At 47.4% G+C, this 27,935-nt stretch overlaps 1 protein-coding gene across 3 annotated transcripts; it reads right to left on the reverse strand.

Annotated features, from left to right (window-relative positions):
* On the reverse strand, positions 1–25,821 carry LOC102548370 (uncharacterized). 3 transcript variants are annotated; one of them, XM_063262702.1, is made up of 5 exons: positions 11,617–25,821; positions 7,978–8,680; positions 6,134–6,286; positions 3,428–3,516; positions 1–2,483 (listed from the first exon to the last, which is right to left on the reverse strand). In XM_063262702.1, the coding sequence occupies exon 1, from the start codon at positions 20,093–20,095 to the stop codon at positions 19,127–19,129; it is 969 nt and encodes a 322-aa protein (XP_063118772.1). In that variant the 5' UTR covers positions 20,096–25,821; the 3' UTR covers positions 1–2,483; positions 3,428–3,516; positions 6,134–6,286; positions 7,978–8,680; positions 11,617–19,126. The 3 variants fall into 3 exon arrangements, with proteins under 3 accessions (XP_063118772.1, XP_063118771.1, XP_063118770.1); XM_063262701.1 differs by having other exon boundaries at positions 1–6,286; XM_063262700.1 differs by having other exon boundaries at positions 1–8,680.
* Between the last annotated feature and the right edge of the window lie 2,114 nt (positions 25,822–27,935).

A 27,935-nucleotide genomic window follows, 5' to 3' on the forward strand; every position in this document is an offset into this window, starting at 1 on the left:
GAGAGAGAGAGAGAGAGAGAGAGAGAGAGAGAGAGAGAGAAGAGAAGAGAAGAAGAGAGAAGTTTCCAAACACTGAATATAAAAAGAAAGACAAGGGGGCTGGAGAGATGGCTCAGTGGTTAGGAGCACTGACTGCTCTTCCAGAGGTCCCGAGTTCAAATCCCAGCAACCACATGGTGGCTCGCAACCATCTGTAATGGGATCTGATGCCCCCTTCTGGTGTGTCTGAAGACAGCTACAGTGTACTTATATATAATAAATAAATCTTTTAAAAAAAGAGCAGAAAAACTGCATTTAGTAGACCAACTATAAAAAGGACATAAGCAGGGGATGGAGAAGTTGGGAGGGCGTGTGATATGCTCGAAATTATTAAAAAGGAAGAAAGAAAAGAATCAGAGAGGTGGCGGCACACCCTTTAATCCCCAGCATTTAGGAGGCAGAGGTGGGTGGACCTCTGTGATTTTGAGGCCAGCCTGGTCTACTGAGAGTTCCAGAACAGTCAAACCCTGTCTTGATAAAACAAAAGAAAAAACAATGAAAGAAAGGAAGAAAGAAAAAAGGCAAATCCATAAGAAAGCAGGAAGGAAGGAAGGAAGAAAAAAAGGGAAATCTCCATGAGCTAAATAGAAAGGAAAGAAAGGAAGAAATCTCCATGGGCCAAAGCAAATTGGGAAAAAAAAAATAAAGGAAATTCAAGAGAGGCACCCACCACCAACGCCTCCCTCCACTTCCTGGCTGCAGGTGTGACGTGACCGGATGCTGCAAGCTCCTTCTGTTGGGACTCTTGTATGCCTGACAGAACTGAGCTCAAGCAAACCCTTTGTCTCTCCACTGTTGGCACAAACTTCCCCTGCTGTCTATGGCTTTCCTGCAGCCTTCAAGTTAAGAATGTTTTACATATTTAAATGGTTGGGGGTGGAAACCAAAAGTGTTACCATCAGCCCTAGTAAGGAAGATCCTGAAAGAGACCCCAACACGCACGGTGCCGGTGCCGAGCTTGTTCAATCAGCTCTTCCTTTAGGTCCTCTCTCGTGCTGATTTTCAGCCATAAGGGAAGAGGCCAGGGTGACTGGCAGGGCCTAGAATCTCTGGCCATCCCCACCTCCTCAGAACAGGCCTGCCATCCCTGCTGAAAACGGTTCCACTGTTCATTCTCGACCTTCCTCTCTCACACATCAGTGGGATGACAAACACTACTAAATTTGAACAAAGATAGATGTATAGAGTCGATCGGGGGCCAGCAAGATGACTCAGAGGCTAAGGATGCAGGCTTGCTACCAAGCCTGACAACCTTGTGACAATCACAGTCAGACCCCTGAGATCCACACCGTGGAAAGAGAGAACCGACCTTCAAGTTGTTCTCCGACCTCCACACACATATTGTGGCATGCATGTATCCATATCTGTACTTGATTGATTGACTAAAACAAAATAAAAATAATAATAATAATAACAAATAATAGCCAACTAGTTGAATGTCCAAGATCTTTGGTGGGTGAAATTGATTCCAGCAATACAAATGTTCTGAGTGTCTGGATTTATAAAACTAGGACACATTTACAACAGAACGAGGCCTCAGGGCTTACCTTTGTCATAGACACAGCATATGCTAGTTTCCCGCCCTGGAGTCTGGGTCCTACCAGAGTCAGGCAAGCAGCTGACTTAAAAAACCAAATGTCAAATGAAGGGAGAGATACTTAACCCCCAAGTTATGGGCACGCCTTTCCAGGGTCCAAAGAGTGCTGACTTAGCACCGTGGAGCCCATTTCACACTCTGGAGAGGCAGAGAAGGAGGGTGTCATCTCCAGAAGCTAATGGTCCAGGGGTGGGGGTGGGTGGGAATCAGGCAAAGGCACACTGAGCTCCATGGGACCCTGAGATTGGGGTGGTGGAAGACATCTTGTGCATTAAGAACAATTATGAGGGTTAACGGTGAAGCGCTGTGGCCCAAGTTACCCTTGAAGTCAGGCCTGTGTGTGTGTCTCAACTTCCTATCTCAACTGCTCTTGTTTGCAGGACCTGGTAGCTAAGAGGGCCTTATGAAATCTTACTTCGGTTCAGTGGCAGGAACAGCAAGGTAGGCATCTGGGAGAGAGCTGTAAGTAGATTCAGGATTCCATCCTGCTAGAAGGGAAGGAAGATTCTGGAAGCTGTTCAGTGTGTGTGTGTGTGTGTGTGTGTGTGTGTGTGTGTGTGTGTGTGTGTGTGTGTGTGTGCTGGAGAGTGACTCCAGGGCCTCAGGTATGCTAGGCACACATTTTTACCACTGAGCTGTGTAGACAGCACTTCTTCTGTTTTGAATGTTGACAGGGACAACGCATTCATTAAAGGATTCTTGCAAATGTGGGACTCGGAAAGTGAAACTTACCCAATGTGATTACAGTTAACAGGGTTCCTTCTGTGGCTTTTCTGTTAAGTAGACGATGTGTCTTTAATCTTATATCCTGCTTTCTCTCTTCTTGTTACTGTTCCTTGCACGTCTCCTGTGGCACAACAACCTTAATAATCATTAGCTTTAATGGATACCTAGTGTTTTTTCTTTTTTCTTCTTTTTAAATTACTCATTCCATTCGTTTACATCTCAAATGATATCCCACTTCCCAGTTACCCCTCCACCAGCTCCCCATCCCACATCCATCCTCCCCCCGCCCCCCCCCCGTCCCCTATGCCTGTATGAAGGTGCTCCCCTACCCACCCACACTCTCCTGCTCCAGCATCCCCCTACTCTGGGGCATCGAGCCTCCCCAGGACCAAGGGCCTCCCCTCCCAAGGCTGTCAGGCAAGGCCATCCTCTGCTGCCTATCTAGCAATGGGTCCCTCCAGGTACACTCCTTGGTTGGTGGTCTAGACTCTGGGAGAACTGGGTGATCAGGTGCCTAGTATTTAACCTGCTCAATTAATTCAGTGAATGAGGCCATCGTCTTACTTCTCTTGTCCCAGCATACTGAGCACCTGGCTGACTCCTGTTATTTCCATGGGCTGGAATCATGTGAGCTGAGCAATCGTTTGCAGCACAGCATAGCTCTGTGAGCGTGTGTGATTATTCTGGATAGTGTGGGTTGGGCACCTTGACCTGGTGTAGGTTACCTATGACTCCATTCTTGAAAATAGCTCCTCCTTCATGGATTACACGGTCAAATTCCAAGTCACAGGTATTCTCTGAAGGCTCAAAGTGACGCTGACTTCCTGAGTGGCCAAGCTTATTCAGCAAGAATCATTAACCGCTTCAGTTGCCCAGGGGTACCAACCCCACCCTCTGTGGTGCTCAGGTCCCTGTGAAGACACCAGCTATTCTAGGTCTCTGGCCATATTTATACGCAGCCCAGATGGTTGCAAATGAACGTACAAGAGGACCGGTTATATCTGAACTCTGATAAGCAAGGAATAATTTTTAAGCTTGAGTATATCCCCAACGAGAGATACTCACATTAGAAACGTCACTAAGGGGTTGGGAATTTAGCTCAGTGGTAGAGCGCTTGCCTAGCGAGCGCAAAGCCCTGGGTTCGGTCCCCAGCTCTGAAAAAAAGAAAAGAAAAAAAAAAAAAGAAAGAAAGAAACGTCACTAAGGGTAGGAGATTCAGATGAACTGGTCCTCGCGCACTGTTCCTGGCAATTCTGGTCTTGAAGACCCCCCATCCAACCTCTGACGCCTCTTAGCTTGAGTGTGACCTTCATGTGCCACCTGGGATCCGTCCCCTTTCCTCTCTTGGGAGTGGGATGGCCATGTCTACTGTGTCTCAGGGAACAGTCCGAGTTGCCATATTAGGAATGCCGGGCACGGTTTAGAGGAATTGGCCTGTTTGTTTTACTGGGTAAAGATATTGCCTGCTTACATTAGTGAGTAAAGTTTTGTTTTCTTTTGGGGAGAGACAGAAATATCCAGGCAGGCCTGGCCCCAGTACAGTTGGAGAAATAAATCACAGAATTGTCTTCCTTGCTGTCCTTACGAAAGCCACTCAGGGACTCGGAAGGGCCGGTCAGAAGAGAAGGCCTCTTACCCTTAAGAAACACGCAGGCAGCCTGCTCAGGAATGTCTAGGACCATCTGCTCCACATCTTGTTGACCAAAAGGACTTTAAAGACTTTACTAAAGCCCCTGGGCTACTTTCCTGACTTGACGGCCCAGCTCTTGTCACTACCAGGACAGCCCGTTCTGAGCCTACTTCCTTGGCTTCTAGAAAGTTCTTTCTACCTTTGCGCCCCACCCCTGGTTGGTTCCTTCAGGGTGGCACCAGATCTTTACACTTCTAACTGGAGGCTGAGGGCACTGTGAGGAGTGCGACAGCCAAGGTGTGGTCAGCGACCTGGAATCTAGCCAGTCAGGGGCCGTGACCACAAGCTCCTGTTCTGTGCACCCTTCCTACGGCCTCCACCTCCAGCCTTCTCTCTAAAGATTGGAATAAGACATTTCTGCCTTGGGGGCTGGGGAGATGGCTCAGTGGTTAAGAGCACCGACTGCTCTTCCAGAGGTCCTGAGTTCAAATCCCAGCAACCACATGGTGGCTCACAACCATCTGTAATGGGGTTGGGTGTGTCTGAAGACAGCTACAGTGTGCTTATATACATTAAGTAAATAAATAAATCTTTAAAAAAAAAAAGACATTTCTGCCTTGATGTTGTCCCCAAGCTCACTCTCAGCTCTCCTGGATATACCGTGAGCACACCTGGGCACATCTGGCTGACCCACGGCAGACCCCAGTTCTCTCCTAGTGGGGTGGATTTGCAGTGTTCGTGGCCTGCAGTCCAACTACATCTCTGAGTAGCTCTCATGCTTCACCAGCAAAGGGACTGCGGGTAAGTGACTTCTCAAAGCCACACAGCAACACGGAGGCAGAACTAATATACTGAATGCAGGCCTGGTACCCACAGCATAACCAAAGGGCGCGCATGGTCTTGGTCTCTGCTGGTGGACAGCGAATGCCTCAGGCATTGCACCTGAGTGTGTGACCCCAGTCTTGGCTCCCTCCAAGTGTAAATGGAACATGATGAATGCTAGACTGCAGGGGTTTCCTGAGGAAAAAGTGGGACCACTCATCGGAATGTGTGTGTCGGTGCAAATGCCAGTAACTATTACCACAGCCGAGCTAAAATATGGCGTGAACAAAGAGGCAGCTGAGGTCAGGTCAGCCTGTTGGGAAACGTCAACACTCAAAGTTAGAAGAAAAAAGAAAAGGACCTCAGCGTACAAAGCTAATGGGTGGGTTTTATTTTTGAGACAGGGTCTCACATATCCCGAGCGGACTTCAAATTCCCTAGGCCTCAGAGGATAACCCTGAACTTCCTACTCTCCTCCCCCCCCCCCCGGGGGCGTATACTAGAATTATAGGTATGTGTCACCGCGCCCAGTTTTCATAATCCCAAGAGTAAAACCCAGGGCCTGGAGAATGGCAGGCACTCTACATTTCCCAGCTTCCCCCCACCAGGGGGTGAATTTTTTTTTTTTTTTTTTTTTTTTGGTTCTTTTTTTTCGGAGCTGGGGACCGAACCCAGGGCCTTGCGCTTCCTAGGCAAGCGCTCTAACCACTGAGCTAAATCCCCAGCCCCAAGGGGGGGGGTGAATTTTAAAAAGGACTGAATGTGGGTCACCTTGTCTGCCAAATCTGGGGTCTCCTAGAGTTGAGTCTGAACCCTTTCTACACCGAGTTCTTAAGGAATTAACTGAGGCAGCCTCTCCTTCATTTAGTGCCCCCTGCCCCCGGCATTGTTCTAGGCATTGGGGTGCGCCTCCCGCTCCACCTCCCGCAGCTCACATTGGAGGTACAGAAGCAGGCAGCACACAAATAAAAAAGTGTTAGATACGGAGAGTAGTGGGTGGAAAGTGCGTGGGTGGAGGGGGGAGTGTTGGGGGGGGATATAGTGCCAAGACCTTACTGTTTTTCCCCCAGTGCAACAGCGCTACCTAGTGGGCATCCTGGAAATCTGCATAGGCTAGCCATTAATTACAGAGTATACCTGATGTTAAGTCACCAAACGTCCTGCGGTGCACAAGAGAGTTAAAAATATAAGGAATAAAACCAACCTGCTTTTGTCCCTCTAGAAAGTCTCAGAAGGTCAGTTTTGTCGATAAGAAGTTTGCTCACATTGGCAGAGCCCACCTCAGTTTTATCATTGATTATGAAGAATTTTATACTCACTGAGAGAATTCAAGAGTCGCGCACACGGAGGGAACGAGAGTTGTTTGCTGTTGTAAGGAAGAGGGAGGGATACTCAACCGTTCCCCAAGTCATGGGCACCCCTTTGCAGGGTCCATGAGCGCTCATTTAGCACTGCGGGTCCCAGTTCACACTCTGGAAAGGCAAACAAGAAAGATGACATCTTTCCTCAAGTTCAAGAAGCTAATGGTCGGGGGAGGGGGCAGCAGGTAAATAAGCACTGAGCTCCATGGGACTCTGAGGTTGGGGAGGTGGGAGACATCTTGTGCCTAGGGGCATTAAGAAGAGCTATAAATGTATAGCTATAAAGTGTATAGATGTAAGCTATAACCTCTCTATGGAATTTGATTACCTGTCAGCCCACCTGTGACATTGCCGTAACTCTGGGTACCGGTGTAGACAGCTGGCAGAATAATTATATGTAGAAATAGATATTCAGTCAAAGTGGATTCTTCTTCATCCTCGTGGTTTTTGAAGTGTGGGCCTGGGCGGCTTTTGTTGGCCGGGAATGCATTTCATGCTGGTGAAGTTGAGGGGTTTTGCAGAGTGTTTTGAAGAAAGAATATTCAGTGACTCTGACAGGAAAGCTAAGAAGCAGGGGCCAGGGGATCACAAGCTGAAGAAAGCAGGGAGCTGAGGGCCTGCCAGAGAAGGGCTCCCCCGACAGCAAGGATGGGTGCAAAGATACAGGAGGAGATGGGTGTGGGAGATGGGGCCACTGGTAAAGTGCTTGCAGCACAAGCAAAGGGACCAGAGTTCTGATCCCCAGACCACAGAAAAGCCAGTGTAGTTCCAACACTGGAAGGTGGGGATACGTGGATTCCACTCCAGCTGGCCAGTGAGCTCACCAGTCAGTGGACAACAGTTTAAAAATAAATAAAATGGTGACTGGAGTTGAATTCCTGAGTCCCACATGGTGGAAAGAAAGAACCAACTTCCCTAACCTCATTGTTCCCTAACCTCTACGTCAGTGTACACACACACACACACACACACACACACACACACACACACACACACACACACGCATAGTAAAATAAACAGAATTTAATCTTTTCTAAAATATAGGATATGAGGTAAGATGTTTGTTTTTTTTTTTTGTTTTTTTTTTTCTTTTTTTCGGAGCTGGGGACCGAACCCAGGGCCTTGCGCTTGCTAGGCAAGCACTCTACCACTGAGCTAAATCCCCAACCTCGATGTTAATTTTTTTTAAATGGCTGATACATGCACGGCCAGTGCTCAGGAGGCCAACCCTGGAGGCTCACAAGTTAAGAAGCCAGCATGAACCACATAGTGAGATCCTATCTCAGAGAAAAGCAGTAGTCAAAGGCCCCTCCAGGAAAAGGTGTCGGGGAAAGCTGGGTTCTACTTAGGATGTGAAAGAGCAAGAGGGAGAGATCGAGGGATCGGGGAGAGGGTTGGGAGAGAACAAGAGAGGAGGGAGGAGGGAGGAGAGAGGAGGGAGAGAGGCTGTGTGTTTTAAAAATAGCAGATGTCTAAAAATACAAAAGAGTAAATCCATTTTTAAATTTTTCTATTTTCTTTAAAGTTTTATGTATGAGTGCGCTGCGGACACACCAGAAGAGAGGGCATCAGAACCCATTACAGATGGTTGTGAGCCACCATGTGGTTGATGGGAATTGAACTCAGGACCTCTGGAAGAGCAATCAGTGCTCTTAACTGCTGAGCCATCTCTCCAGCCGCCCCCCCCCCTTTTTAGCCTATTTTTAAAAGAAAGATTCATTAGGGTTGTTTTTTGGTCTGTGGACTTGAGCTCCGTGTCTTCTGTATGTGCTCCTGTCTGTGCATATTCTATACATAAGTACCTTTTCATATGTATTCCATGGGTCCTGGAAGATGTCCCATGATTGAACAGAGGGAGGACTGTGAAGACTCTCACATAAGACTTGGGTCCTGGAGTCAGCCGATTCAAGACAGGAAACACGGGCTATTGTTAAACTAGAGGGTATCGTCAGGAGGGTTGGGTGGAAAGTTGGCTTTTAAGGAGCCACCAAGTAAGTTTAAGGGCCCTTGCAGTGGGGTTGGTGCTGCCCCAAAGTCAGCACTGCTGTTCATAACCGACTGCCCAGGTGCTTCTTTGGGGCTCTCTCTCTGAAAGGAGACAAACCCAATCAGGGATCCAGGGATGCAGTACTGCTTCTTTGGGGCTCTCTCTCTGAAAGGAGACAAACCCAATCAGGGATCCAGGGATGCAGTACAAACGCTTCTTCCAGGAGCTGGTTCTGGGGCCCAGAGTGTACAAGATGTGTTGACGAGCAGGCGCGTGAGGCTCGCCCTATGCCGCTCCTCCGGGCTCTTCCTACATCACTGGGTGGTTGGCTGAGGACCAGCTGGAGTACCAGTGAACTGTGAGATGAGGGTTGGCTCAGACAAGGGGGATGAGTGAGTGAGACGGCCGGAAGCAACAGGATCCAGCTTCTCACTGCCACATCGGAGAATCGACTTCCAGAGGAGGCAGGACTGTGGCGACCCCATGTGTGGGACAGACTGGAGATGTTGGCAAGAACTCTGGGTTTGAGAGATAGATGAATAATAGGCTTAGACACGGATATAGATGATGTGCAAACACACACGTACCACATACATTTCCAGTCCCTCCCTGATGGGGACCTAGGGGGAACAACAGCCCCGAGGAGCCTGTATAGCCTGGTGCCAGGTATTTAATTTTCGTTCCCCACTGACAAAATAAAATCCGCTTTGACAGAATGAAAATCCAAAATTCCGGGCCTGGAGATTTACAAGTTGGGCCCAAAACCCTGTCTGGGACAGAAAGTACTCAAAACACAAAAATGCTGTGTGGATGTCGGATTATAGCAGAGCCGTTGAAATGAATGTAGCCCTGGTCAACCTGGAACTCACTGTGTAGATCAAGGTGGCCTAGAATTTACAGATCTGCCTGTCTCTGCCTCCCGAGTGCTGGGATTAAAAGCGTGCACCACCGTATCATCTTGCTTTCTGCTTTCTTTTTGTCTCCACTCCAAACCCCATCTTTCCTCATAAACCAACATGGCTGCTCCCCTCCTGTCAGCATATCCCTGTTCTAGCCAGAAAGAGGAGAAGAAATTTTCTTGTAAAAAGGAAGATAAAAGAATGTGCCTTCGCTTTAAGGATATGACCTAGAATGAACACATATGTGTGTGTGTATATATATATATATATATATATATATATATATATATATATATATATATATATATATATATATATATCACTTCTGTTCACACCCCCGATGTCTAGAAATTAGTTGCAGAACGTGTCAATCTGTAAGGGAGACTGGGGAAGGACGCAGTAATTAAGAGATTCTGAACATGGCTAAAAATAATCTTACCATGTAAGAAAGGGGTAGCGGGATCTGGGAGAAAGTGAGCACTTCTGCTCCTGTGACAAATTCCTCATTTTGCTTTCCTTAAAGAGAGCTGTTTCTTTTACACACGACCAGAGAACACACACGAGTAGGCAAACGAGGCAATTTTACCCACCATCCTCGGTACCAGGCACTCCAGATTGACATCTCTGTCTTCTTTAGTTGTCTTTTTTTTTCATTATATATATTTAATTTTTAATATTTATTTATTTTTGAGACAGGGCTTTACTATGCAGTCTTGGCTGGCCTTGAATGCTCAAAGATCTGTCTGCCTCTGCCTCCCAGGGTGCTGGAATTAAAGGTGTGTGTCAACCAGCCCCAATCCAGTTATTTTACTTTTAAAATATTTATTTATTTATTTATTTATTTATTTATTTATTTATTTATTTATTTTTTTGGTTCTTTTTTTCGGAGCTGGGGACCGAACCCAGGGCCTTGCGCTTCCTAGGCAAGCGCTCTACCACTGAGCTAAATCCCCAATCCCTATTTATTTATTTTTTTTTTATGTGCATTGATGTTTTGCCTGTATGTATGTCTTTGTGGAGGCGTCAGATCCCCTGGGACTGGAGAATTGAACCCAGGTCCTCTGGAGAGGCAGCCAGTGCTCTCAACCACTGAGTCATCTCTCCAGCCCCAGACTTACGTAGTTTTTTTTTTTTTTTGTTTTGTTTTGTTTTGTTTTTTTTAAATCTTTATTAACTTGAGTATTTCTTATTTACATTTCGATTGTTATTCCCCTTCCTGGTTTCTGGGCCAACATCCCCCTCACCCCTCCCCCTCCCCTTCTCTATGGGTGTTCCCCTCCCCATCCTCCCCCCATTTCCGCCCTCCCCCCAATAATCACGTTCACTGGGGGTTCAGTCTTAGCAGGACCAAGGGCTTCCCCTTCCACTGGTGATCTTACTAGGCTATTCATTGTTACCTATGAGGTTAGAGTCCAGGGTCAGTCCATGTATAGTCTTTAGGTAGTGGCTTAGTCCCTGGAAGCTCTAGTTGCTTGGCATTGTTGTTCATATGGGGTCTCGAGCCCCTTCAAGCTCTTCCAGTCCTTTCTCTGATTCCTTCACCGGGGGGTCCTATTCTCAGTTCAGTGGTTTGCTGCTGGCATTCGCCTCTGTATTTGCTGTATTCTGGCTGTGTCTCTCAGGAGAGATCTACATCCGGCTCCTATCGGCCTGCACTTCTTTGCTTCATCCATCTTATCTAGTTTGGTGGCTGTATATGTATGGGCCACATGTGGGGCAGGCTCTGAATGGGTGTTCCTTCTGCCTCTGTTCTAAACTTTGCCTCACTATTGCCAAGGGTATTCTTGTTCCCCTTTTAAAGAAGGAGTGAAGCATTCACATTTTGGTCATCCTTCTTGAGTTTCATGTGTTCTGTGCATCTAGGGTAATTCAAGCATTTGGGCTAATAGCCACTTATCAATGAGTGCATACCATGTATGTTTTTCTGTGATTGGTTTACTTTACTCAGGATGATATTTTCCAGTTCCATCCATTTGCCTATGAATTTCATAAAGTCATTGTTTTTGATAGCTGAGTAGTATTCCATTGTGTAGATAGACTTACATAGTTTTAATTTTTATGTGTATGCGTGTTTGCATGAATGTATTATGTTCACTGAATGTGTGCCTGTAGTCCATGAAGATCAGGTTTCCTGGAACTGGTGACTGTAAATGAACATGTGGGAGCTGGGAACCCAACCTGGGTCTTCTGCAATAGCTATGACCCAATGGGTCATCTCTCCAGGCCCCCATTTAAAATATTAAAATATTTATTCATTCAGGGGGGCAGGGCACACATGCTATAACATCCTGGTCGGTAGTCAGGGGACAACTGGAGTCAGTTCCCTCCTTCCCACTCGTCTCTCCCAGAGATTGAATTCATATTGTCAGGCTTCGCTGCAGGCGTATGACCCACCGAGCCATCTTACTGGGCCATCTTTTATAGTACTAATAGCAATTCAGTAAAAATAGTTTGGACGAGTGAGGAGATTGATTATCAGGGTGACAGCGTGACTTTCTTTTAGTCTCCAACCATGGGGCATCTAGAATGGGAGCCAAGATTTCTAGGAGCCTCACCTTCGAGTTCTTGGCATTGCCCTTGGCCTGCAGGTTCTCTACCTGTAACCCCAGTGCTGGGAATACATCATCCATCGCTATCCCCGGTGTCCGTTTTCTGCTGGTGCCAGGCCTGTCTGTGGGCAGCATCTTCCTTTAACAACGTCAATGCCATCCTGGGTGACACACCTTTATGCTTAGCCAGCAGCTCCACCCTGATCTCACGATAAGCACTTGCGGTTGGGGACACATCTTGTCATCCTTCAGTCATCCGATGCCCAGAGATGTGGCAGTGCAGGCATCCCCTGAGGAACCCCCAGCAGAGTGAAGATTTAAAGAGGGACATTGTTAGAATTCTGTCTAAGCTCCACCCCCACAGTTACCTAGCAACAGCCAGGTATGCCTGACACTATAAAAGGGGCTGCTTGCCCTCTCCTCACTCTCTTGCTCCTCTTTGTCCCCTCTCTCCCCATTCCCTTCCCCTCTTCTCTCCACATGCTCATGGCCGACCTCTACTCCTCTACTTCTCTCTCTCTCTCTCTCTCTCTCTCTCTCTCTCTCTCTCTCTGCCCCTACTATCCTCTTAACTCCCCTCCCCATGCCCTGAATAAACTCTATCCTATACTATACCTCCTGGTCTCTCGAGGGAAGGGACGTCTCAGCATGGGTCCGCTGAGGCACCCCCTTTCCTCATACCTCACCACACCTCCATAGAACATACCCCCTTCTCTTTATCTTTTTAAAAACACAGCAGACATGGTGACACAAATGCTCTAGTTCTAAGGCAATGGTGTGTCGGGTTCATGGACAGAGTGGTCAAAGTGGGAAGTGGGTAAGGGACGCTTCAGAGAATCCTGAAATGAAACTGACCAGGTTCCAGGGGGAAGGTCCACCATCTTCCCTGATTTAAAAAAAAAAAAAGCCTCATACACCGTGTAGAGGGTGGGACAGCTGAGCAGGTCAGGGTGTGGGGGATGGAACTGTTAGGAACCAAAGGAGATGTATCAGGAGGACGAGGGACACCTATCCTGCAGTGTGGACTTCAGCCCCAAGGACCTTGGTCTTTATGGCCTGGGTGAGTCCATGCCCACCTACGGCTGAGACCCAGAACCTCAGGACTCTGGGCTGGTTTAGGATGTCCTCTTGGCACTGAGAACAGGCATCAAACTGGCTTGCAGCCAGCATTATGAAAGGCTTCTTCAGCTCATCAGCACTCCAGGCACATAGGCATTCGCTCAGCAGCCGATCTACTTAGAAGGTCTGGGCTGTAACTTATGGGATTCTCCAGGAAGTGGCCTGGGCTGGGGATGGAGGGGGCAATGCTGGGAAATGCTGTCCCAGGAGGGGTCCCTGCTCCATAGAGCTTCCCAGTAGTGTATGCTCACCCTGTAGCTAGCTGACTGCCACCCACCAATGCCATGTAGCTATGCATAACGGACTCTATTTGCTAGCCTGGGCCTGCCTCCGTGCATGAGTGCTCACACCCTGTTTATTATAAAAGCATATAGAGGTGCGTTTTGAGGTCTGAGACTGGAGAATAATGGAAGTCTCGGTCTGCCTGGAGGTAGACTGGGACACTTCTGCAACCTAGGCTATCTCAGTCTCTTCCTCTTGATTTGCATTGTTCTGGGTCTGCTCTGTCTCCTGTTGTAGCCGATTGGCATCTGGGCCTGGGTTGAGGAGCAAAGAATCCCTCTTGCTTACATTTGCTAGGTTTTCGTGTCTCCTGACAAGAAAGATACCTGGCTGCAGCCTAGCCTCTTTCTGTCCCAGTTTCAAATTCCCTAGAGGAAGCCCATTGGTCCTGCTTGGTTCAGAGGCTCAGTCAGCTATGACTAGGGAACAAGAAGCTGTTATATATAGCAAGATGGTAGCCAAGGTTGAGGAAATAAAAAACAAGACCAAAGCCCTTGAGAGAAGCACAGTTGGTAAAGACACTTGCTGCCAAGCCTGAAGACATGAGTTCAAAACCCAGACTTGTCAGGATAGAGAGAACCAATTCCCACAGGTTATCCTCTGACCTTCACGCCCTCTGCCTCTCTTTCTTTTCCTCTTGATCTCTTGTGATGAGATTGGCCTCAGATCACCATTCACCTGCCTCAGATTCTTGGTGCTGAGTTTACAAGTTTGTGCCACACCACATGACCTAGCCTATCATTGAAGTGTTTTAAAGTGTAGACAGATAGACATGGTGGTGCATGCCTTTAATCCCAGCACTTGGAACACAGAGGCAGGCGGATCTCTGTGACTTGGAGGACTGGTTTATGTAGCAAATTCCAAGCTAGCCAGGACTACATAGTGAAGCCCTGTCTCGGAAACAAACGAATGAACTTGAAAAGGCAAGCACAGACATTACAGAATTTCACGCTAAGCAATTAGTCATGCCTGAGGATGGCATGTGTTCGTACAGCAGAGGCAGTCCTACCTACAACAGCAACACCCCCTCCTCTATGCAACCCAGCCCCCTCGGTTACACCCAGACTTACATAAAGGTCCTCAAAATGTCTTTCATGGGTTGCTGTCTTCAGATCTGCTGTTCAGAGGGTCTTGGCCTTCGGGTCTGAATCAGCAACCAGAAAGTCCTTCCTGGCTTCACTTACGTTGCTGTGATAAAAATACCCTGACAGTAAGCAACTGCAGGGAGGAAGGAGTTTATTTCAGCTTACAGTTCCAGGCTATAGGTTATCCCTGTGGGGAAATCAAGGCAGGAACTCCATACAGCCCGTCGTAGTACACAATCCGTCGTAGTACATCCATAATCAAGAGCAGAGAGAAGTGAATGCATGCTCTCTTGTTGGCTCAGTTCAGTTTCTTCACTCATACAATTCAGGACAGACCTCCACTTCTGCACATGGCCTAGGGAATGGTGCCACCTACAGTTGGATGGGTCTCCCCAGATCACTCAATAAGACAATCTCCCATAGACATACCTACAGGCCAGGGTAGTGTGGACAATCCCTCATTAATACTTCTTTCTTACCCTGGGCTCCAACCTCATAGGTAGCAATGAATAGCCTAGTAAGAGCACCAGTGGAAGGGGAAGCCCTTGGTCCTGCCAAGACTGAACCCCCAGTGAACATGATTGTTGGGGTGAGGGCAGAAATGGGGGGAGGATGGGGAGGGGAACACCCATAGAGAAGGGGAGGGGAGGGGGTTAGGGGGATGTTGGCCCGGAAACCCAGAAAGGGAATAACAATCAAAATGTAAATAAGAAATACTCAAGTTAATAAAGATGGAAAAAAAAAAGAATGTCACAAAGTTGACATTTCCACTTCAATTATCTGACTGAACCAGTGATTTTTATACGTGGTTACACATTTGCTACAATCATCTCTAATATTGAAAAGAAAATTTATATTATAGCTGTGCTTAAATAAAACATTAGATAGTCTGTAAACTTACATGTTCCTGATGATAAATGTCTGTCACTGTAAAAAAAAATCCTTCCTTCTTCCTCAGTGATTTATAGTAAGTTGACAGCCAGCACTGACCACTGTAAAACCCACGAACACTTTACAATGTTTTCTTTCTTTTTTTTTTTTTTTTTCTTTTTTTTCGGAGCTGGGGACCGAACCCAGGGCCTTGCGCTTGCTAGGCAAGTGCTCTACCACTGAGCTAAATCCCCAACCCCCTTACAATGTTTCCTTTACACTGTTTTCTGTGAGCATCAGATCTTGGAGTGTCAGATCTTCTCGGGCATAAGAAAATGAGAGCTGCTGGTGGGGGCACGTGGGAGGCAGAGACAGGCGGATCTCTGTGAGTTCCAGGCCAAACCAGTCTACAAAGTGAGTTCCAGGACAGCCAGGGCTACACAGAGAAACCCTGTTCTTGGAAGAGAGAGAGAGAGAGAGAGAGAGAGAGAAATATGAACGCTTACCAGCTGGCAACTCACGGATAAATGCTGTGGCAGTGTGGGGAAAATAAGGAAACATCAGAGGAGAGGCAAGAGCGGGAGATCAGAAAGGTTGGGAGAGTGGAGCCAAAGAGCTGGCAGACGGCCCACAGGGGAGCTGCTGGCCCGAGACCTCTGGGAAAATCCTGCCGCTCCTTTAGTTGGTGACTTCCTCCGGTGTGGTCTTACCAATATCCCTGCATATCTCCCTGGGGGAAAAGGGCTAGGTGCCACATGGATGACAGCCTGTGATGAGTGAGGACCCCACAGACAGTGTCTCTGTGTGGCCCCTGGCTGCTGAATCATGGAGTTGCTTGCTCCCTGTTTGAGAACCTAGTGACAGATGAGGTCCTTGCCCAGGCTACAGAGTAAGAAATGCCAGGACCTTGCTCACAGAGAGTAGCCTAGGCCAGCTCTAGCCTCAGGCACTGTGATAGTTACTCTTCATCTTCTACCTGATGGGATTTAAAATCACCATGGAAACACACCTGGGAGGGCGTTTCCAGAAAGGCAGAAGGCAGAATAGGGAAGATGCACTCCGAGTGCCGGCAGCACCGGGAAACCTAAAAGGACAAAAACTTGAAGAACAAGCAGTCAGTGCTCTTAACCACTGAGCCACCTCTCCAGCCTGGAAAGGGGCATTATTTGCACTTAAGGACAAAGTGGAAACTTACTATTGTGTCTCACACCCGTGATCCCTGCACTTGGGATTCTGAGGCAGGAGCATCCCTGTGAGTTTGAGACCATCTAGGACTACAGAGTAATTAAAATAAAATAATAACAGGGGTTGGGGATTTAGCTCAGTGGTAGAGCACTTGCCTAGCAAGTGCAAAGCCCTGGGTTCGGTCCCCAGCTCCGAAAAAAAAAAAAAAAAGAAAAAGAAAAAGAAAAAAAAAGAATAACAAAACAAGGGACGAGAGAGACAGCTCGGCAGTAAGAACACTGACTGTTCTTTATTCCCAGCACCCACAGGGCAGACCACAACCATCTCCAGTGCCAGTCGCTGAAGAATCCAATGTCTTCTCCTGGTCTCTGTAGGCACTGCCGGTATATGTGGTGTACAGACATACAAACAGGCAAAACAACCATGTACATAAATAAAAATATACACATAAATATAAAAATAAATAAGTCTTAAAAAAAAAAAAGAACAAGCTGAAACCGGAGACAAGCTTGCCTCTGTTTAAGGAAAATATAAACGAAGAATCAATGTGGAGAGGAGGACCCAAAGATGGACAGATGGGGAAGCTGCCATCACTGGAGAGAGGGGAGGTCCTATGCACACCGAGGCACTCTTGTGGAGATCAGAGGACCAACGATCTTGGGCGTTGGCCTCAGACTCACAAGCTTTGTGTTTACTCATTGACTTTTCTACCCATTGAGCCTTTCCAGCTCCTGATCACTGCTTAAGGGTTGTGTCTTTTATGACGAGTGATTTTTCGTAGGACCCCCCTGGCTCCCCAGGAAGGAGAACTAGAAGCAAAGCCCTGTTTGGCTCCTCCTTCATAAGGAAGAGCTACACCAGAGAGTAGGGGCAGAGGGCAAGCAAGGGAGGCGAGTTGACAAGCAGCCCCTTCAATGAGAGGATGTCTGGGGCTGGAGCGATGGCTCAGCGTTTGAGAGCACTGATTGAGTTCAAATTCCAGCGACCACATGGTGGCTCACAACCATTTGTAATGGGGTCCAATATTCTCTTCTTGTGTGTCTGAAGATAGCTACAGTGTATAAAAATAGGAGAGAGAGAGAGAGAGAGAGAGAGAGAGAGAGAGAGAGAGAGAGAGAGAGAGAGAGAGAGAGAGAGAATATGCCTGGACTTCTAGGACCCTTCGAAGGGGAACATTTCGCTTCATGGATCGGAATGTCTCCCATCTCCCATGGGTCAAACGATTAATCAATAGGGCATTAATTCCTCCTCCACCCTACTCTACAGAGGTTGTGGGGCTGTTGTTGACACTAGGATCTGGGAGGAAGGTAATAAAAAGGAGAAACTACAAGGTGATGTTGTGGGCTTTTTGTTGTTTGCTTTTTAGGGGTGTGTGCTTCTGTCTGGTGTGTGTGTGTGTGTGTGTGTGTAAGTCTTCATTTGGTAGCCCATGCTGCCCGCCCGGGTCAGAGGAGACCTCTTAGAAGGCCGGAGGTTGAGAGCAGGAGAGAATTCCCAGGCCAAGGGAATGCAGGTTACTGAGAGTCAGATTACCCGGCCAGAACGACTCAGCAGCGTTTAGGGACCTACTGTGTTCAAAGAAAAACAGCTCAGTGAGCAGTTACGGAACACCAAGAATTTACCAGAACGTGGCCCCCTATTGTTCAGCAGCCCTGCCCTCTCCCCTTTTCTGGGAACTGCCTGATTTCCTGCACTTCCCCACCCCCACCGCACATGGTTACCATAGGAACAACCTCGGTCCTACCATTGGACCGCACCCCTCTGGCCACAGTTGATTGGACTAGAAGTGAACACCTCACCGAGGCTGGACCAATCAGAGACTCGGACCCTGGAGAATTGGGAAGGTTGGGATCTAGAGAGTGATTGAGGCTCTGCTTGCACGGCTGGACAAGTTGGGTCGTTGGTTAGGCAGATCCTGCCAGCCAGCTTTTCAGTCGAATGAAGAGAAACAGTGAGGTGTTAATGAGGAAGACGAAAGATAGGAATAATTGTGGGACCTGGTTCCTGGGCGCCCAAGACATAGCTGCACCCCTACCCTGGGGCTCTGCAGAACAAAGCACTCTTTCTGCTTCAGTTGCATCCAGTGGGTTTCTGTGGATTGTGAGACAAGTCTTAACGAATACCATGCCAAGTGCTGGGGCTTTATGGATGCATGGTCTCTGCCCCCAAGAAGGTCATAAAAGCAGCAGGAGGGCCAGACATGTACTAAACATTAACTACTGGGGGAAGTGCTGTCATAAAAGATCATTCAAAGCAGCAGAGTGCCCGGGAATAAATTATGATAACAGATGTAATGGGGATGTGGAAACGCCCTAGCTGTGTAATTCTCTCATAATTATGAGAATCAATTGCATTTTCCCTTTCCACCTAATCAGGAACGTGGCCACCTTCCTTTCAGAATGACTCGATCCAACTGGGCAAACCACCCCGGGCCTGGGCTCCGCTTTCCTCATTGGCAGGTTTTGCTTTTTGCTTTTGTTTTCTGATAAATATCAGCTGGGTTTCCCAAGGATTTAGGAAACGTTGGTTTTTACTGTGGGGGTGAGAGGTTCCCTTCTCTGCGCTGACTCCACCAACCGCTCACTGTTCCGTGAATGTGAAGGCTGCTGACTCAATGTAAGAGAATCCTGGGTGTGGGCCACTGATGGAGAGCTCTGCTGATTGATATACCACTGCCTTGTTAACCTCAGGATTGGGACATTCTATCTGGAGAAAAGGTGTGACCCTTTTCATCTCTCCGATTTTAAAGCATTCAGACCTGCACAGCACTCTCATCATTCACAAAAGGGCAAGAGCACCTTATCGAGAAAGGCGGGCTGTCCACCCTCATAGCAGTCACCTGTCGCTTCTGCTGAACACCTGTCAGTTCTTCAGGCCTAGAGTGGATGCGCCTTGGCTTAAAGGAAGAAAGTGACTCCCATGTCAACCGGATCTTGTTCAAAGCACACCGCGCATATTGTACAGCATGAGACACTTTATAAGTAGCACCTCTTGACATCCTGGGAAGACTGATTTGAGGACACACACACACACACATAGACATATACACACACAGAGACACAGACACACATAGACACACACAGACACACACACAGACATACACACACATAGACATACACACAGACACAGACACACACAGACACACACAGACACACACAGACAGACATATACACACACAGAGACACAGACATATACACACACAGACAAACACAGAGACACAGACATACACACACACAGACACACACACACAGACATACATACACACACAGACATATATACACACAGAGACACAGACACACACACAGACAGACATACACACACATAGACATACACACAGACACAGCACACACAGACACACACAGACATACATACACACACAGACATATATACACACAGAGACACAGACACACACACAGACAGACATACACACACATAGACATACACACAGACACAGCACACACAGACACACACAGACATATACACACAGAGACACAGACATACAAACACACACAGACATATACACACACAGAGACACAGACATACACACACAGACATACACACACAGAGACACAGACATACACACACAGAGACACAGACATACAGACACACACACACACACACACACACACACACACACACACACACACACACAGGATCAGGCACCTGTTGACATGCCTGTATTTGATTCCTTGGGACCCACACAGGGGAAGGAACCAACTCTTGCAAGTTGTCCTCTGACAACTATAGGTGCATTGTGCGGTGACATGCACAGTAGATGCATGTGCAGGCACAGGAACAGAGAACAAATACCTCTTTAAAAACTGTGTCTTAAGTGGCTGGGGAGATGGCTCAGAGTTTAAGAGCACTGGCTGCTTTCCCAGAGGTCCTGAGTTCAATTCCCAGCAACTACAAGGTGGCTCACAACCATCTGTAATCAGATCCATTAGATCCAGTGCTCTCTTCTGGAGTGCTGGAATCTATGCAGGCAGAACACTGTATATGTAATAAAGAAATCTTTTTTAAAAATGTGTCTACACTGAACATGCATGTGTTTCCCCCTTGGCATTGTTTCCTGAAGGATACAGTGTAGTGACCATTTACACAATGTTTACATTGTATTAGGCAGTGTAAGTAATCAAAAGCAGTTTTATATCTGGCAGCTCTTTGCATGGCCTACTTTAAATCCTTTCAAGATTATGAAGTAAGACCAATTCCTGAACTTGGAGCTCATTTCTCAGCGTATTGGGGTCCAGGAAATCCTATCGATCCCCCGTCTCTTCTTCTGACAACCCTGAGGTTACCACAGTGATTCACATCCATTTGTTTCCTAGGTTCTGACACTATTACAGCCTGCTATGTGTGGGCTAACCTCATAGTTGAGCAGCAAGGACTTTTTTTTTCTCCCATTGCCCCAGCTCTGTAGACCAGGCTGGCCTCAAACTCACAGAGCTCTGTCTGCCTCTGCCTCCCAAGAGCTGGGACTAAAAGTGTGCTCCTTTATCTCTTCCAAGCAGCAAGCACTTTTTTTTCCAGAGCTGTGGACCAAACCCAGGGCCCTCTACCACTGAGCTAAATCCCCAACCCAGCAGCAAGCACTTTTAACTACTGACCCATTTTCCAGTCCTAGACTTTTTCTCCCCAAATATCTTTGATTCCCAGTAGGTAGAATGGTCAGACATGGAAGCCAAAGCTAAAGAGGGTGGGAATGGGGGATGGCTATATTTTCATGGGAGGCGGGAGGGTTCAGTCTGACCTAATCGTTGAAAGCAAAGAATGAAATTCTGGGACAGGTGTCATCTTTGGCGCTTGCTCTTGGGCTAATATCAAACACTATTGCAGTGCCTTGTTTCTCAGATTACTTTATCTCAGCCAATCTGTCTGCAAAATTGATTATAACCCCCAAAGTATTCTGCAGCCCAAGAACTTCCAAGACATCTCAAGCCAGCTGTGCTGCCCTCGCTGACGTGTGGCTATTATTTCGTTCTACCTGCTAGAGTGGCGCCACACTGTGGCCACACTGTGAATAGCACACAGCGCCACCAGGTTGCTTTGCAATTTTCCTTCCTTCCTTCCTTCCTTCCTTCCTTCCTTCCTTCCTTCCTTCCTTCCTTCCTTCCTTCTTCCTCCCTCCCTCCCCTTCCCTCCTTCCCCCCCTCTCTCTTTCTTTCTTTCTTTCTTTCTTTCTTTTTTTCTTTCTTTCTTTCTTTCTTTCTTTTTTGCTTTCTGATTTGCTTGTGTTTCCCCTCTGTTCTGCAAATGGAACTCAGGGTCTTTTTATACCAGCAGACAAACACTTAATTGCAAAGAAGTGTCCTCATCTCTCCCAGTGTGGCAGCCCATATTCTGACAACGGAGCATCGTTTGAGGCAGCTTCTTCTTCTTCTTCTTCTTCTTCTTCTTCTTCTTCTTCTTCTTCTTCTTCTTCTTCTTCTTCTTCTTCTTCTTCTTCTTCTTCTCCTTCTCCTTCTCCTTCTCCTTCTCCTCCTCCTCCTCTTCCTCCTCCTCCTCTTCCTTTTCCTCCTTCTTTCTTCTTCTTTTCTTCCCCTCTCTTCCTCTTCCTTCTCCACCACCTCTTCCTTCTCTTCCTCCTCCTCCTCTTCCTCCTCTACTTCTTTTGTTTTTAATGTATCCAAACTTGATTGTTTAACTTCTCATAAGGTTACAACTTATCTTTCATAGCTTGACAGTGCTCCTGAGTATACACACAACCCCAAGAAAAAGCCACATGCTCTGTGGTTGTCAGAAAAGGGGCTGGGGAACATCAGTTCCGGCAGGCTCTTGGATTCAGCACAATAATAGAGCGCCTCCTGTACTGAGTGAGAAAGTTCCTGAATTTGTAGCTTCCATGACAAAACAAGCCTTCTTTCTGGGGGCAGACTTGTGTTTGCCCATGGGATGACTTTATTATACATGAAACAAATTCTGAGAAGCCTCAGGGCACAGCACACTGTCGGGGCGTGTTTAGCACTTAGAACACACCTGGGTCCAATCCTTGGCACTACCCTTCAAGGGAAAAAAAGGCAAGAAAAAAAGAAAAAGAAGAGAGAGAGAGAGATTGAAGAGCTAGGTTTTTGGGTTATTATTTTTTTCTAGTCGATTTCAAGTTAAAAGGAAGTAAAAAGGCTGAGAAGGTCAGCTGTGTCAGATGTACGCAAACCTCTCCGAATCACTACACTTCACAATGCTTATGTCAGGATAGGTCTATACCTTGTTTCCATAATCCATATGGATCGGGGCAGTGTTAAAGCTCTTTGGAGTTGGACATATGATAAAGTCCTCTATCCCCAGATATGGCCGCTGGGTGTACTGTCTCCTGAGGAGGGTTTAATAGGAACTGCCCACTCTCCATTATGAAGCAAACACAGCACAGCCCCTAGGGATAAAAACCCTGGTCACCCAGACAGTCCCCGCAGACAAGGTTTTCTGAGGCCCGCGGCATCACTCCACAAGCAACTCCACAACACCGCGATAGATCCTGACCCAAAGGAACTGAGCCATCCTGAATGAGTATAGTTCGGGGAGTGGCAGGCTTGTGTAATAAGTGAGGCTTGTATACAGTAAGAGAATGTATACATGTGTGAAAAAATGGTAAAGAAAGATGCAGGGGCATAGCTGAGCAGCACGGTGCTTGCCTAGCACGCACAAGGCCCTGGGTTCAATGCCCACCACTGCAACAAAGGAACCAAACAAGAATGACTTTGTGATGAAACTGGAGTAACCAGACCTACCGGCAGCACTAAGCCGGACTAGGAGAGTGCATATTTCAGTGGGACGTTGGGAGCTGAAATCTAGACAATCTACTGCAGTGTCATGTGCCCTCTAAATCCAGGAAGAAGGCAGCTTACAGGCTGGCATCTGCCCACCTCTAACCAGTGGCTGAGTCACTAGGCTGGGGGACAAAAACCCTCAAACAAATTCTGGGGGGTTTCCTTAAGAGGGCAGCAAGCGTCCAGCAGAGTTTCTGGAAGATGGGAACACCTATTCCTTCAGCTGCCCTGGTCTGCAGGAAGCACAAAAAGACCAGGCAGTTTCCCAGGCTGGACCTGTCTCCTGCTCTGGGAGGAATCCTTGACAGCTGGCTTAGCCACTCCCTAAGGAGGAATCGGTTCACCGAGCTTTATGCGTGAATAACTCCTAACGAAGCTTAGAGGAAAGAAATTTCTGTATTTTATCTTTTGTTTCGTGTACTTTTATTTATTTGTTCAACCTCTGCAACATTACACAAACAGGAAGTTTTCACTGGAGCAAAGCAGAAATGTAACATGTTTTATTTTCGGACAGGGTCTCAACTATTTAACCTCTGCTGACCTGGAGGTCGCTGTGTAGACCAGGTTGGCCTTGAACTCATAGAAATCTATTCTGCTCTGGCTGGTCTGGATCTACTCAGTGTTCTGTACCATTCAGTGGTGATTAAATGCCTAACTTTGGAAAGATGGGTGCTCCTGTGATTCACTCTCTAAGGACTGATTGTACTGGTGGCGTCCATTCTTCTTTGCATATGAGGGCTTAATAAATGTGAACAATTTTACTTATGTTTTAAACTTTACAGAAAAGTCACAGAGTCAGTGCAGAGTTCCTACACACTCACCCACCTTCCCTTGAAGAGACAGGCTGACTCTCTGATAGGCTTCAAGAGATTAGGCCTAATCAGAACCTGCCTCACCACCTGGCTTGAAGCAAGAACAATGAATGGGTCAGCAACAGATTCCAGCCCCAGTGCCCCAAAATGGTTTTGGAATGTCCCTAAGAGACAGAGCAAGATTAAGTCACCTACCCTGGAATTCCCCTAACCTGCTTTAAACCCAGCTCAGGCGGGTGTCTCTATCTTGGTAATGGGAGACCCCAGCATGCTGGACTCCTGCAGCATAGAACACTCTTTTACGTACTATTTAAGTCCAGGGTACCATTCTCCAGTGAATGATGGACCCTTACACCCTACCATTACCTTACAGCTCTGCATTTGTGCCCTCTAGGGAGAAAATGGCAGTGCTGGTTAGTGCTCTCTGGTGTGCTGGTTAGTGCTCTCTGGTGTGCTGGTTAGTGCTCTCCGGTGTGCTGGTTAGTGCTCTCCGGTGTGCTGGTTAGTGCTCTCCGATGTGCTGGTTAGTGCTCTCCGGTGTGCTGGTTAGTGCTCTCCGGTGTGCTGGTTAGTGCTCTGCTCTCCGGTGTGCTGGTTAGTGCTCTCTGGTGTGCTGGTTAGTGCTCTCTGGTGTGCTGGTTAGTGCTCTCCGGTGTGCTGGTAAGTGCTCTCCAGTGTGCTGGTTAGTGCTCTGCTCTCCAGTGTGCTGGTTAGTGCTCTCCGGTGTGCTGGTTAGAGCTCTCCGGTGTGCTGGTTAGTGCTCTCCGGTATGCTGGTTAGCGCTCTGCTCTCCAGTGTGCTGGTTAGTGCTCTCCAGTGTGCTGGTTAGTGCTCTCCGGTGTGCTGGTTAGTGCTCTGCTCTCCGGTGTGCTGGTTAGAGCTCTCTGGTGTGCTGGTTAGTGCTCTCTGGTGTGCTGGTTAGTGCTCTCCGGTGTGCTGGTTAGTGCTCTCCGGTGTGCTGGTTAGTGCTCTCCGGTGTGCTGGTTAGTGCTCTCCGGTGTGCTGGTTAGTGCTCTGCTCTCCGGTGTGCTGGTTAGAGCTCTCTGGTGTGCTGGTTAGAGCTCTCTGGTATGCTGGTTAGTGCTCTCCGGTGTGCTGGTTAGTGCTCTCCGGTGTGCTGGTTAGTGCTCTCTGGTGTGCTGGTTAGTGCTCTCCGGTGTGCTGGTTAGTGCTCTCCGGTGTGCTGGTTAGTGCTCTCCGGTGTGCTGTTAGTGCTCTCTGGTGTGCTGGTTAGCGCTGTGCTCTCCAGTGTGCTGGTTAGTGCTCTCCAGTGTGCTGGTTAGTGTTCTCCAGTGTGCTGGTTAGCGCTCTCCGGTGTGCTGGTTAGCGCTCTCCGGTGTGCTGGTTAGAGCTCTCTGGTGTGCTGGTTAGTTTTTTGTGAACTTGACACAGCTGGAGTCATCTAGGAAGAGGGAAACTCCAGACAGAAGGTTCCCCATAGGCCACTCTGTGGGGCCATTTTCTTGATAATTAAGGAAGCCCCAGCCCATTGTGGTGGGTGCAACCCCTGAACAGATGGTCCCGGTTGTATATAAATTCATGCTAAGTAATCCAGTAGAGCACCCGCTGTGGCTTCTGTTTCAAGCTCTTGCCTGCAGTTCCCGTCTTGGCTTCCTATAAGCCAAATATACCCCTCCATCCCAGAACCTAGCTAGGACAGCCAGGACTCTGACAGGGTCTTTTATTTTTAGATTTATGTGTGTAAGTGTTCTGCCTACCACATGCATGCCTGGTGTCCACGGAGGTCAGAAGGCCTTGGATCTCCTGGAACTGGAGTTATGCGTGGATGTGAGCCATCCTTTGGGTGCTGGGAGCCAAACCCAGGTCCTTTTCCTCTAAAAAAGCAACACGTGCTCTTAGCGACTGAGTTACCTCCCTAGCTCTGGGTGTACTGTTCTCACTAGTGTCTTCTATGTGTTCCAAGGTCAGGCCCAGGGTACCTCATTACATGTATTCACTATGGTTCCTTAGTTACCTCTGGTTTGGGATGTTTTTTGGTCCTTTAAGAAAATGTCTTCAGTTGGGCTCCTGTGGTGCATTTCTCACAGCTAGCCTGGGTCATGGCTTTATTACACTGCACCAGGGGTCCAGACGGCCTCCCAGGGATACCACTGATGTTAATGTAGTATTAGCCAGGTCTTTCCAAGAAAAGTTTTTGCTGTCCCTTTCCACATGCTCATCCTCAGAAAGAAGTCACCAAGTTGAGCCTGCATGTAAAGGGGAAGGAAGATGATACATGCTGCTTCCAGGGGTGGTTTAAATGACAAATGTCTTCCAAAGGCTCAGGAATTTTCACTTGTTCCCCAGATGGTGGCACTACTTGGAGGAATCTTGGGGACCCTTGCTGGAGGGAGCATGCTCACTGGGAACCTACTTTGACAGTTCATAGTCTTTTTCTTTTTTCTGGAGCTGGGGACCAAACCCAGGGCCTTGCGCTTCCTAGGCAAGCGCTCTACCACTGAGCTAAATCCCCAACCCCGACAGTTCATAGTCTTATCCCACTTCCAGTAGCTTTCTGGGCTTCCTCAATGTAAACTGACCAGCCAGCTGCTTCCTCATCTGGCAGCCCCATGTCATAGCCTTCCTGCCATCATGGACTCTGCCTCTGGAATGGTATAAGACAAAACAAAACAAAACCAACAGAAAACAACAACAACAACAACAACAAAAAAAACAAAAACAAAAAAAAACCCAAAAAGACACCCCCCCCCCAAACCAAACCTGGGCAGTGGTGATGCACATCTTTGATCTCAGCACTTGGGAGGCAGAGGCAGGCAAATCTCTGTAAATTCGAGGCCAGCCTGGTCTACAGAGAAAGCAAGTTCCAGGACAGCCAGGGCTCCTCAGAGAAACCCTGGTCAGAACAAAACAAACAAGAAAACAAAACAATACGAAACAAAAAGCCCTCTTTCTTTCATAAGTCACTTCTAGCCTAGTCTTTTATCACAGGAGCAGAAAGTAACTAACACTATTCCTAAAGGGTAAAGTAGGCACACGAGTTATTTGACATTCTTCTGTAAAGACTCATCTTTTCTCCCATATTTACTCAATCTTTACTTACATTGACATCAACTCCCAGGTATTGACTCTGGGTTACAGCTATCACTGGGATGCTTACTCTGTAGCTGTGAGGAAGCTCTTCCCGGAAGTCCCCTGGCTGTGGCCATACTGCCTTCTTTTCATTTCTTTGAGGATTTCTTTTTTAAACAAAAAGACATTCCCCTTCAGATCCTAGTGTGTCACCATGGCATTCTAGTGCTGTTGTGTTTCAACATGGCTGTTTAAACGGGCACATGTGTTTTTATTATTCATTGACTTATAAACCAAGAAATATAGCTCCATTTTATTTCGGTTACACAGTGTTCACCAGATGCATGCAGAAGACCTTAAGAAAAGCTGTCTGTGGGCTGGAGAGGTGGCTCACAGGTAAGAGGACCCTTCCCAGCATGTTCATGGCAGCAAATCATCTTGTGTAACACAGTTCCAGAGTTACATGATTCTCTTCTGGCTTCTGTGGGTGCCCCGCCTGCATGTTTGCATATGCATGCATGTAAGCAAATGTTTATACATCTAGCGTTGATTTTACTTTCTAAAGGAATACTCCTGGCACTGAAAGAATCATCTTGAACCTTAAGCTTCCTGCCTGTAGAATGGGAACTGGTTGGGAACTGGTTTTTTTTTTTTGGACAGGTTCCAGTGAGAAGTTAGCAAGGCAACCAGAAGAGCTTGAGAACAAGGGACTCTGGGGGCGGAGGAGACGACGGTTCAACAGTGGAGAGCATTGACTGCTCTGGCACAGGTTCAGGGTTGTTTGGTATTCGTATGGTGACTCACAACTGCCTGACTCCAGTCTCTGTTCTGGCTTCTGCAGGCGCTGCATGAGTACGAGGCACACACATAGCCACATAACATTAAAAACAAATCTTTATGAAAAGATCAAGGATTGCAGTGGGCAGCCTGGATGTAAATCCTGGCCTGTCATTTTGATGAAGTGACACTCAGCAGGTGTTAAACATTATTAAAGCTCTGCTAAAAACACTGTTAATAAGTTCTTTTTTTTTTTTTTAATTGTAAGCACTCCTGCTGATGGGGCAATTTGACTTCTCAATCACCAGTTGCTGGACTCACCCACTGTCTCTTACGTCGAGCTAAAGGACTGTCAAAAGGCCAGCCAGTTATCCGTATGACATGTTTGCAACATTGCA

This window comes from Rattus norvegicus, chromosome 6 (genome assembly GCF_036323735.1).
Source record: "Rattus norvegicus strain BN/NHsdMcwi chromosome 6, GRCr8, whole genome shotgun sequence".
Taxonomy (NCBI): Eukaryota; Metazoa; Chordata; class Mammalia; order Rodentia; family Muridae; genus Rattus; species Rattus norvegicus.

Bases quoted from the DNA above. Each gene is read 5' to 3' on its own strand.
- LOC102548370 (XM_063262702.1), bottom strand. From the start codon at position 20,095: ATGGATCTGATTACAGATGGTTGTGAGCCACCTTGTAGTTGCTGGGAA.